We start from the raw sequence: 12,663 nt of genomic DNA, 5'->3' as shown, positions 1-12,663 counted from the left end.
AGAGCCTTTTCCAAGGACTCATCTATGCGCCGACCGAGGCTCAAACCGAGGACCTTCTGACCCGAAAGCGAGTGTCATACCTCTTCACCACATAACTGCACAAATTAATGTTATTAACGTCGACAGGTTGTGTGTGAGATGCTGGTCACACGAAATTGCCGTGACAGTAAGTTGATGTGAATCAACGTCATATTGGACCATAAGTCAAATTTTGATTCGAAGTTTTGGCACACGTGAATGTTGAAAATGGGATTCGTATCCCTCCAATGATAAAGACATATATCGACATAATAATCATATTTGTTTGATGTTTGTGCGTCTATGTGGTCTAGTGGTATGATACTCTTTCGGAAGGTCTGAGTTCGAGCCTCGCTCGGCGCATGCTTGAGTCCTTGGAAAAGGCTCTTTACTCACATTCTCTCACCGTACTCAGGTGTAAAATGAGTACCTGACCGTTTACAGCGTTGTCTTTGTCCAAAAAAAAATGTAATATCGCTTAACAGGCGTCATGTCTCGTTCTACATATTACATGTTGCTGTTGGTGAGGGACACCGTGTAAAGCGCTTTGAGCACATAAGTGGATATCGCGCTATAGATAAAAGCTCATAGCTCAAGTTTGTTTTAATATTTGTTTGCCTGCCAGAAGAGGTGAACAGACTAGAACCTTCTTCCTAACGTATGCTTCTACAGGTGTTATCCGATTTATACACGATGAGGGAGGCATAGTTTTGCAAGATGCAGAACATCAGATGGAATAATATTACTTCACGATGAAGCTCCCATACTCCTTTTTCAGCGATGAGCGCAAGAACGTATTGGACGTTCCTTGATGAACAAATAGATAAGATAGACTTGCAGTGAAAATCTTAAATTTCAACTGCACTAGAGTTAGTAGTAATGATGATGGTGATGATGATGATTATACTGATGATGATGATGATGATGATGATGATGATGATGATGATGATGATGATGATGATGATGATGATGATATGATATAATAAATAATAATAATAATAATAATATAATAATAATAATAATAATAATAATAATAATAATAATAATGATGATGATGATGATAATAATAATAATAATATAATAATAAATAATAATAATAATAATAATAATAATAATAAAATAAGAATGAGGCAAATCGACCATGACCAAGCGCTTGCTAAACAGCAGTGACGCTTCATCAGAGGGGACTTTCCACTTGTCCCTCGTTGTGGACGAGAATCTAAAACCGCAGAGTATTTGGTCGAACGTAGTGCTGTGACGAGGCTACCGGGCGGGTTCGCTATTGTACACAAATTCGGCAGCAAAGTCACCGCCTGGATAGACCATCATAATACAGTACTGTCAGACATCATTATATTATGAACTAAAAACATATAAACTCCGTTTATTCCAAGGGGAAATTTGTCTTTAGGGTCTATCCCAGGGAAGACTGGAATAACCCAGGCGTCAGCCGCATTGCCGCGCCACAAAATGAGCTAGGGCGAGGTGACTTGCTCAAGGCCACACAACGAGGCGGGTAATTGAACTGGGTACCTTTTGGGTACGAAGCAAAGACTGCACCGCTGAGCCACGTGTTGCTACCAAAAAGGTTGAAGTCTCGATCCAGTAACTAGATCTAAAGCAACGCAGGGCAGGATCTAGATTTACAGATAACTAGTTAAAAACAGTCTTCTGCCCAACCTCGGAAGCTGATTACACTCTTTATAATAGGTTCGCACTGAGGAATGATAAATACAATGTTATTGTGACGACTGAACTGAAATCCAACATAGTTGTAATAGTTAGCAGTGACTTTTAAAACTCGACAGCTTTTCTCCACTGGAAATCAAAATGCTTTTGAATGTTGTATTTCTATCCCTTTTCCTTCAAAGTGAGGGTAAGATAAATAAAAATAGTTTATGTTGTTTAAAAAAAAATCGTATAATATTATTCCATTTTGACAGATATTGAGAAGTATTATTACACGGCAACCGAAAGACATAATCTATGAGATCTCTCCTTACTCTCAATCATTTCCCCAAATCGATTAGAAATTATATTTTAACACCCAAAGTTAAAAAAAAAATTCATGCATATAAAGTGGTCAAATTATTTTTGAATCTTCATGTAATTTTTTCCTCGATTCGAATCATTCTTTAAGTAATTAAAACACCGTACCATTCGGGTCATTTTATTTGCTCGATATATGAATACAACCACTTCAAATAATTGTTTTGACACTAAGGTTTACCATAGGATTCCATCATAATTTGTTTTGATTATTTAATGATCATTTAAAAGTGGTCTTGGCGTGTGTATAGCATCGACTGGGAGCACTTCAGTATAACCATTATCATTTATTTGTTTAACCGGATTTTAGTTATACGTTTTCATAAAAGGGTTATAGATTTTTGTAATTTATCATATATTATATTTAAGAAACTCACAATATTGCCATCCGGAAATTTAACGGACCAACACACAAAACTATGTGTAAGCTTGACCGTTTATAGTCAGATTTAGTGAGTTTAGTGAGAATTATTTCATGAACATGGATGGCAAAATGACCCAATAACAACGACCTAAGTGACGTCAACTTCGTTCTATCTTTAACCGTTCAAGGTTACACATAGTTTTGTGTGTTGCATGGTAGTTACATCCAACTGGCGGGTGTTGTGAGTATTTTGGCTAAACACACAGCGACAATAACAATCTGGGTTCTCAGACCTGACGTGGTCACAAAATATTATCATATTCAACAATCGATTTAATGTTTTGTGCTGCTATGTTGCCTAATTGTATGCCACTCACCTTCGGATCGAAAAGACCTGAGTTCGAGTCCAGAACAGCGCATAGTTGAGTCCTTGGAAAAGGATCTTTATTCACATTGTCTCACCGTACTCAGGTGTCAAATGAGTACCTGGTCGTTAACAGCGTTGTCGCTGTCCGTAAAAAAAATTAATATCGCCAAACAGGCGTCATGTTATGTCTCTTCCTACATTTTAAGTGTTGCTATTGGCTGGGGACGTTTGAGAACGTTTTGTGGACATTGCGCTGTCTATATAAAAAATCTAGTTTTTCTTTTCTTTTTTTTTTTCATTTCCAAAGTCTGGATTGCTGAATCTAAAACCCCTGATTGGTTCACGTTGGAAACGACATTGAAACACACCCGTCTAAAACGTGGAGTGATAGAAGAAACCAATTCCACCACGGAATTACCCTGCCAGGAAGTTTCAAACTGTGTCTATGGCAACGGGACGTCCCCGAATTTAGACGAGGTGATGATTCGATTTTCTCCCTCGGAGGTATACGAAGAAGCATCCGTCTGGTGTTCCGCTCCAAGCACAATGGAGGGTGAGTTGTTTTTCTTTTTCTTTTTTTTTTTAACGACAAATTCATTGGATGTCAAGCGTGATCAATACCCGGGTGGGTGACGATGGTCGCAAAATTCGGCCTCGGCGCTGTGAATGAAGTTGCGGAACATATCATTTTCTCACATTATCTCACATTGGACTCAGGTGCCAATGAGTACCTAGGTAGAAGCAGTGAAGGATATTGTAAACTGCTTGTACAAAAGAACACTTATCAAGCGATTCATAGTGTTACATGTAACCTGCTAGGGGAATAAATGGAGCATCGAGATGCGCATTGAATATACTGATTCATTTTTAAAAAATCTGTTTTTTATAATCTAAGAATATAAAAATATGACACAAAATATTGTCCATTACAACAATGTTAAACTTGGTCCATAATGATGTTCGGGTGTCAGACCTGCATTTATGTACACGTTGAATTATCTCAATTCCATTATTTTTCTGAGATTTTGTAAACGATTTCTAAAGTGTTTAAAAAACCAAACAAACTTACCGGTATAAAATAATAATGATAATAATAATAATAATAATAATAATAATAATAATAATAATAATAATAATAATAATAATAATAATAATAATAATAAAGTGTTCTTTTATAGAGCTAAATGCCGAAGCCTCAAATGCTTTACAATATACTTGCCAAACCATAAGCACACTCGTATCGAGCCACACACACACACACACAACAGTCACACACATATAACTATGCAAGTTTTATAAAATGAAATTGACATTCAACAAAATGGAATCAAAAAATAAAATGTATAATTTACTCATCATCAAGAAAAAGCCTAAGATGAAAATTTCTGGAAAAGATGAGTCTTTAGATTTTTCTTTAAATTTTCTACGCTGCCCGAGAGCCTTACTGACAAAGGAAGCGAGTTCCAAATGACAGGTCCTGCTTTATAAAAAGATCTATCGCCGAAATTAGTAAACCGTGTTTTTGGCACTTTTAGTAGCTGGATCTCCAATGACCTAAGCGGTATTATGTCGGGATACACTCGGTGAGGGAAACTGAACTCATTGCCACAAATAAAAAGCTCGGGTTTAATTTCTCTACGTCATGGGACAGTATAAATACTATTTATTGCTTTGAAAAAACTCATAAGGTCCATTTTCTCATAATTCTATCTCTAAATTCACTTTTTGGGGTCTGAATCATCCCGACATCGTACCGTTTTGAGACGGAGGGTCACATATTATGACTTAACGGACATGAACTTCTTTGCAGGCCTGATACTTAGACACGATTATGTGCTCGTTTTAACAATGTTGTAATGACGAATTGTTTGATAGTATTACCATTACAACATTGAGTAATATAAATGATGCTGCTCGAAGCTCGAAGAAATTCAATTCCACATTCTTATCCATTACAACAATGAGACCATACCATTTTGGGTTAGCAGACCTGCAGACAAGTGTACATTGAACTTAACCTTTAAAAATTACACACATCTTGATAGAAATTATTGTAGAATTTAATAAGAAATAATGGCAAAGGACATCTTGCAAGTCCATAACGTTTTAATCAGAAGAGAGACAATGTCAACAGCCAACGGACTTAACTCTATGATAAAAGATAGTAACTAATTGCAGTACAAAAACTAATGGCGTCATTGTTCATTGATATTTCAACACTCCCCCTGAATTTGTACAACTAAAAACAACTATACTTTATAAACTAAAGCATCCCATCATAAATTTCAATTCATGATCAACTTGTATCAAATTCACAATAACAATGCCCATGATCATTTGCATTAGTATAATGAACACTCAAACTTTATAATAGTTTTCCTCCCACAGAGTTAAATTTAAAAAAAAACGGCAAATATCAATTTGCTATATAAAAATGTAACAAAATCAACAATCTACACCCAGTAGAGTTATCAATTTTACATTTTAAAAGTACGTAACTAATAAACAAGCTATACAGTAAAGCAGAAGCTCCTAAACTTCAACTTGTCAACTTTAGTTCAAATAGGTTTTCTTATCCCCATCAATGATCTTAGTTTCACAAACGTCTTTTGGTAAAGCTTTTGTGAGAATGTCTGCTAAAATTTCCTGTGTTTTACAATATTGTAACACAATATCACCCTGGGCAATCTTATCCTGAACATAATGATACTTAATATCAATGTGTTTGGATCTCTTTGACCCTTTACCATTAGCAATACAAATTGTACTTTGATTGTCCTCATAAATAACCATTGTTGGTTCATTAACAGTAACAGTACTAATCTGAGTCATCAAAGAGTTCAACCATGTTGCTTCCCGAGTCGCTGATGCCAAAGCAATGTACTCAGCTTCAGCAGTTGAGAGTGCAACACAATTTTGTTTCCTACTCCCCCATTGAACAGCCCCTTCTGAATTAAGAAAAATGAACCCAGAAGTAGATTTTCTATCAGAAGTATCACCTGCCCAGTCAGCATCAGCGTAACCAACACAAGCAACAACATCATCTGAGTTAACATTATTCGCAGTATACACTAACCCAAAATTTGTTGTGCCCCTTAGATATCTAAAGATTCTTTTTACTGCCACCCAGTGTTCCTTACATGGGTCTGAGGAGAACCTAGCAACCCTACAGCATATGCTATGTCTGGCCTTGTTCTATTGCTTAAGTGTAAGAGACTACCCACTGCAGACTTGTAATGTCGAGGATCAACTCTTTCACTGTTTTCATTTCCAGGAGTAAGTTTTTGGCTGTTGCAAACCGGTGTATCAGTCGGTGAGCAATTTTCCATGCCAAATTGGGTAAGTATTTGTTTGGTGTAGGATTCTTGTCCCATCCAAATGCTCCCATTCTCCTGTCTTTTAAATTCAACACCAAGAAAGTAATCCAGTTCACCAAGATCTTTCATTTCAAACTTGTTGGAAAGGTCACTTTTGACTTGAACACGTTCTTCTGCATCTTTGGTTAATAGGATCAGATCATCAATGTAAAGGCAAATAACGAATTTATCACCCTTTGTTTTCCCTCGTACATACACACATGAATCCACAGTTTTCTGAAATCCCATTTTCTTTAAACATGTGTCTAGTTTTTCATTCCAGCACTTTGGAGATTGTTTGAGTCCATAAAGACTTTTCTTTAAACAACAAACAAGATCCTCTCCCATTCCAAGTTCAGTATAACCCTCAGGTTGTTTCATATATATATCTTTTTGAAGTTCACCATTTAAGTATGCTGCAGTAACATCCATTTGATGAATATTCATTTTCTCCTTGACAGCTTGAGATATGACTGCCCTGACTGACTCAAACCTTGCAACTGGAGCATAAACGTCATCATAATCTTCTCCATACACTTGACTATAACCTTGTGCCACAAGTCTAGCCTTATATCTTTGAACAGTGCCATCAGGGTTCAGTTTCCTTTTAAAAACCCATCTGCAACCTATGGCCTTTCTTCTCTCTGGAAGCTTAGCAAGTTTCCATACACCATTTTTAAGAAGGGAATTGTACTCATTATCAGCTGCCTCTTTCCAAAGCTTACCATCATGTCTTTGCAGTGCTTCAGATAGAGTTGTAGGCTCAGTATCATAGCTGCTGCTGCTACTACTACTAGTGTACATCCATTCTCCATATCTCTCAACTGGTTTTGTAGCTCTTGTACTCCTTCTTATTTGTGCTTCAGTTTCATGAACATTACCCTTGTTTCATGATCATTTTCAGTCTCAGACTCTAAATTTAGATCAAGAATTGGACACTAAAATTCTTTTACCTGAGCTGCATCTCCCTTACTTGGCAGACCTTCAAATCTCCATTCTGTGAAAATAACATCTCTACTTAGAATGATTCTTCTCTTCTCAGTATCATAAAGCCTATAGCCTTTTGATGTTTGACCGTACACCATAAAAATGCACTTTCTAGAGTTTGGATCTAACTTCTTTCTTTCATCCTTTGGGATATGCATGTAAGTGTGCACCCAAAACTTTTCAGATATGAAACATTTGGCTTTTTGCCTGTAAAAAGCTCCCTGGGAGTCTTATCACCTAACACTCTTGAAGGACTCAATTTGTGAACATGCACAGCCCAGAACCTTTGGGGTATCCTGGATTGAACCAACATGGTTCGGACCTTCTCAATCAAAACTCTGTTTAATCTTTCAGCAACTCCGTTCTGTTCAGGAGTTTTAGGAACGGTGTACTCATGTCTAATTCCACATTCTAACAAGAACGCTTTAAATTCATTAGACTTATATTCCCCGCCATTATCTGACAACAAGATTTTGATTGATTTCCCAGTAACTTTTTCAACCATGGTTTTGAACTCTTTGAACACACTCAAGACTTGGTCTTTAGTTTGTATAGCATAAACTCAGCAATGTCTTGTGCAGTCATCAATGAATGTTACAAAATATCTATTGTTTCCCAATGAGTTTGGTAAAGGGCCGCACATATCACTGTGAATCAATCCCAGCACATCATTGAGACATTGGTTTTCAGAGTGAGTAGGAAAGGGAGACCTGTGTTGCTTTCCCTTGGTACAAAATTCACAAAATTTTATTTTCTTCTTGTGATCAAAATCAAACTTTGATACCATCTTCTTTTGTGACAGTTTACACAAATTATCAACTCCAAGATGACCAAATCTGCAATGCCACAAGTCTTCCTTTGATGCACTCTGACCACCATCATCAAGAGAAACATATTCATGTTTACTTTCAACACTCAAAACAGAATTATAGTCGGTGTTTGGCCTGATTTTACTAGGCATACATTTTACAATAAACTGATTGTCTTCTTGATCATAATTTGCATAAGCAAGAGTTCTTTTTTCATTCATGATTTTTCCTGAAGCTTGGGAGAAAATTACACTTCCCCCATGTTTCAGGATTTTGGCTACACTTATCAAATTATGAGCAAGTTCAGGTACACAAATCACATCATTTAAGATGCACTTTTCTCCCTCTAAATCCAGGTAAACTTTACCAATTCCAGCTGAATTAATTTTGTGTCCATCTCCTAAAGTAACAACTAAATTGTCAGTTCTTTGGAATTCATGAAAAATCGTTATGTCATTACACATGTGAAAAGTTGCTCCTGAGTCCAAGATCCACTTATTATCTAGTGTTTCACAGAGTTCGCCGGATGAACATTGTTCTTCCACAAGTAAAGATGATGGCTTTGAATTCGACGAAATCTTCTTGTTGTGTTGTCTTAACAACGGGCAAGAGTTCTTATAATGTCCGTCTTTATGACAGTGATAACACTTTCCTTTTAAAGCTGTTTTTACTCCTCTGCCAGCGCTCTTCACTTTCATAACCTCTTCAGGCTGATGGACCATTCTGTCCATGGAACACCGAGTTACATCTGCTAGCAGTCTTTCTGTAACTTGTTCGAAAGAGGGTGCCTTATCCGCAGCACCAAAAGCTGTTACCAGTATGTTATATTGCTTCGGAAGGCTGGATAAAAGTAAACATACTTTTTCTTCATCGTCGACTTTACATCCCAGAAGCGATAACGATTGAAATGTTTCAGTCATTTCTTTTATATGGCCGTTCACGTCATTGTTTGTTAACCTCATGTTATAAAGTCGCTTCTTTAGTGACAACTTGTTTAGCCAACTATCCTTTTGAAATTGTCTTTCGGGTGTTTGCCAGACCTCTTTGGCTGATTCTGGCTCTGTCCCGATCAGATACAGCAAACCCGGATCGACGCCCAACACGATGGTAGCCAGCGCCTTCTGTGTTTTCTTCGTGTCTCTGCACTCCCCCGTCACGCACTCGAATAAGTCTTGGTGAATCAGGTACATTTTCATTTGCATCTTCCAGCAACTGTAATTTAAATGCCCCTTCAATAGAGAGACGTGCAATTCTCCTCCTGATGCCATTTTTCTACGTAGCCGTTATATCTCACTATCCCTACCACAACCTTTTGCTGTTGTTATTAGCTGATTAGCACTAGTACACCGAATAGAGAAACTTACATTACTTTCCACTTTCAATGTTCAAAATCGAAAATGGTTAAGCCTATCTGGGCCCATAACCTGTAGAATTTAATAAGAAATAATGACAAAGGACATCTTGCAAGTCCATAACGTTTTAATCAGAAGAGAGACAATGTCAACAAACAACGGACTTAACTCTATGATAAAAGATAGTAACTAATTGCAGTACAAAAACTAATGACGTCATTGTTCATTGATATTTCAACAATTATTGGAAAATGATGTACGCCATTTTCATGCCTATGGCTTTTCACCATGATTATTTTTTAAATGTAATGATCGGCGGTTGTGTTGTCTTGTGGTGTGACACTCGTCTGTCGTGGTCAGGGATCCTTTGTAAAGCGCTTTGAGCACGTTTAGTGGGTATTGCGCTATATAAACGCTCGAGTTTTGATGCGGGATAATTGCGATGCGATCTTCCTAAGTAAAGAGATTGAGTTTCAAGAGATGATCAAATTTTCTTTTTTTATTCCACAGTTTGCTGGCGTGATGATTGCCGTGAAATCTTCTTAAGGCGAGATATTGAGTTCCGAGATACAGTCATGAGTCAGATTTGCCAGGACCTTGATTCCTTCAGAGAAGCCGGTGCCTGTTTTTCTGGATCCCTGGGCCACCAATTTCAGGCGTGTCACGTCGAAGCCCGTCATAATCTCTCCAAGCATACCTCAACCAACAATCCGGTAGCACTCATGAACCACTTCAGAGTGTGTGTCGAGAAAACCATACGCGCCATCCCTGAGCCATGTCAGGAAGGCACCAAAGACTTTTTGATGAGGTTCTTTGATTTTGTTAACCGTTTGAGCCTGGAGAGGATGGGACTCTAAAGATGTTTCTCATCCAATGCCGATATGATTCCGAAATCAATTCTCGTGTAAACTTTCAATTCAAGACAAATCAAAAGATTTTATTTTTCAGTGATGCATGTTTTCGTTTGTTCAATAATAAAAAAAGTTCATTTTAAATTAAAATAATCTGACCCAGGGGTGAGCTGGGCAAAATAGAAGGAACGAAATTGATGTCACTGAGTGTTGTTTTTTGCTAGCCATTTTGAATGAGTAATTCTCACTAAACTGTATTAATCAGATTATACACGTATAAGGTTACACATAGTTTTGTCGTTGTTACGTTAAAAGTTTGCCCATCTATGTTAAAGACCATTATATGTCAGATATTATACTGATCACATTTTTCTTCGCCTCCGTTAACCTTGCATTTTTGGACTAAATTTATTGAATTAGTAGGCTGACCTAATGAGGAAATATCTTGTGATTCACTGCCTCAAAACGGTGTTATGTCGGAGCAGAGGCCCGAAAGTGACTGTAGAGTTTTAAAAAATGAGAAATATGATATTTTTGTTTATTGCAATTTAGAAAATATTGTTTTCAATAAAATAAATATCTATCTAGACTTAACCTTAATTAACCTTACTATTTTTTAAATTACAAATTCAATTTTCAGCTCGTCCCAGTATAATATCGGTTAGCCCTCTCCTTACCACCTACAGCAAAATCGTCATATTTGTTACGACACAATATACATTTGTTCTTATTCAGATTTATTTTGTACATCACAATGTCCCTTGTTCAATTAATAAGAACATAAAGCTGTTTTGTAGAGAGATTGTTTGAGTTTAAAAAAAGCAATTTTTCTGCTGAGTAAGCCTGCCATTTTGGGAAAATCCTGAAAAGGATCGGTAAGGAGAGAGTTAAAAACGACGTGAAATTATTTGTAGGTCTGATAACCCAAATTGTAATGGGGTCATTGTTATAATACTCTCAAAAACAACTCAAAATATTGTCAATAACAACAATGTTAAGCCAAGCCAAAATTACGTTCGATTATCAGTCATCAGACTTGCTAATAGTTTGCCCATTTAGGTTAAAGCTTGGATTAACTTAACAACAACATTAAATTATAAAGTTAAGTGTCACGTATCTACCTGACGTGAAATCTTCCCAAATAAATCGTACCCCAAGGTATAAAAATCGCCATTGTTATACTTTGGTGTACGATTGATTTGGGAAGACTTCACATCAGGTAGATACGTGAAACTTACCTTTATAGACATTTTGTTGTTAAGTTAATCCAAGATATTCTTCTTTTTACATTATATCCCATTTTTCTTCATATATATATATATATATATATATATATATTATATATATATATATATATATATATATATATATATATAATGTAAAATTTTCACTCATATTTTTTTGCCGAGACGACTCGTTTCTGTGTTCCTTACACTTCCTCCTCGTCTCGGCAAAAAAATGTGAGTGAAAATGTTACATTATATATTAGCTCTAACCACCATTATCGAGCACTTTCGTACCTACAAGTACCCACCAACACTCATAATATATATATATATATATATATATATATATATATTATATATATATATATATATATATACTTATCTCTACTCAATATTCTTCTTTTGTTCGTGATAGGAAATAGCTGGCATTTTTTTTGGTGTTGAATTCCATTTTCCATCCTTTCTCCTAATGATAGTAGCCTGTCCAGGTCTTCTTGAATTATATTGTTATCTTTTGATATCCTATAAAGAAGGCTGTCACCCGCAAAATGATGAATTTTCGAAAAGTTTTGAAATAAAAGTTTACTCAGGTTTTAGCTCTACAATGTTAGAATACTACCTCCAATTTACAACATGGTCATGGCTCCATCAAAACAAGTGTGCCAACGATATTATATTAGTTGGCGCAAAGCTTCGGTGAAAAAAAATTCTGCAACTTTTCCTCTGAAGTACATTCACACATTTGCTTCAAAGTCCCCGTCGTCGATTTGATGATTTCCTTTCACGTATTCTTTGAGTTTAAGGGGAAATTAGAAGTCCGATGGGCCAGGTCGGGACTATAGGGAATGAGATTAGTGGAAGAGTAGAGTCCCTTGATTGGACGTCACCGGCGGAGAAGTTTTTTGTAAACAAACCAACTACAAGCCAAGCGCTCCAAATACAAAATTTATTATTCATATTTCTGAACAAAAATGAATAACGTTGTACAGAAATATGAATAATTAATTTTGTATTTGGAGCGCTTGGCTTGTAGTTGGTTTATGATAAATAACTTCTCCACCGGTGACGTCCAATCAAGGGACGCTACTCTTCCGCTAATCTCATTCCCTATTGGGAGGATGAGGCAGGATCTCATGAAATCTGAGTCGAACCAGAACATTCTACTTGTGTGGACCGTGTATCGTCAGCGTGGAGAATAGCGTTATTGTCTCGTCCCACGTGGGATAATAGAGCCGTTCACATTTAAAGAGTCTCAAACGTAACAGGTGGAGTTCATAGTGTTAC

At 36.6% G+C, this 12,663-nt stretch overlaps 1 protein-coding gene across 2 annotated transcripts; it reads left to right on the top strand.

Moving 5' to 3' along the window:
• Positions 1-1,719: 1,719 nt before the first annotated feature.
• On the top strand, positions 1,720-10,742 carry LOC144956931 (uncharacterized). Of its 2 annotated transcripts, none has more exons than XM_078887762.1 (3): positions 1,720-1,894; positions 3,106-3,351; positions 9,813-10,742. In XM_078887762.1, exons 1-3 carry the CDS (start codon positions 1,849-1,851, stop codon positions 10,157-10,159), a joined length of 639 nt encoding a protein of 212 aa, XP_078743888.1. In that variant the 5' UTR covers positions 1,720-1,848; the 3' UTR covers positions 10,160-10,742. The 2 variants fall into 2 exon arrangements, with proteins under 2 accessions (XP_078743888.1, XP_078743890.1); XM_078887764.1 differs by having other exon boundaries at positions 1,721-1,888.
• The last annotated feature ends 1,921 nt before the right edge of the window (positions 10,743-12,663 follow it).

This window comes from Berghia stephanieae, chromosome 11 (assembly GCF_034508935.2).
Source record: "Berghia stephanieae isolate SIO BIC M18660-M18661 chromosome 11, UCSD_Bste_1.3, whole genome shotgun sequence".
Lineage (NCBI taxonomy): Eukaryota > Metazoa > Mollusca > Gastropoda > Nudibranchia > Aeolidiidae > Berghia > Berghia stephanieae.
Note: the sequence above shows the minus strand (reverse complement) of the source record. Positions and strands in the feature narration are given on the sequence as shown.

Excerpts from the sequence above, each read along its gene's own strand:
- LOC144956931 (XM_078887762.1), top strand. The coding sequence starts at position 1,849 with ATGCTTTTGAATGTTGTATTTCTATCCCTTTTCCTTCAAAGTGAGG. Across the intron at positions 1,895-3,105 it reads CCTTTTCCTTCAAAGTGAGG|TCTGGATTGCTGAATCTAAA; the intron begins GTAAGATAAATA and ends TCATTTCCAAAG. Across the intron at positions 3,352-9,812 it reads CGCTCCAAGCACAATGGAGG|TTTGCTGGCGTGATGATTGC; the intron begins GTGAGTTGTTTT and ends TTTATTCCACAG.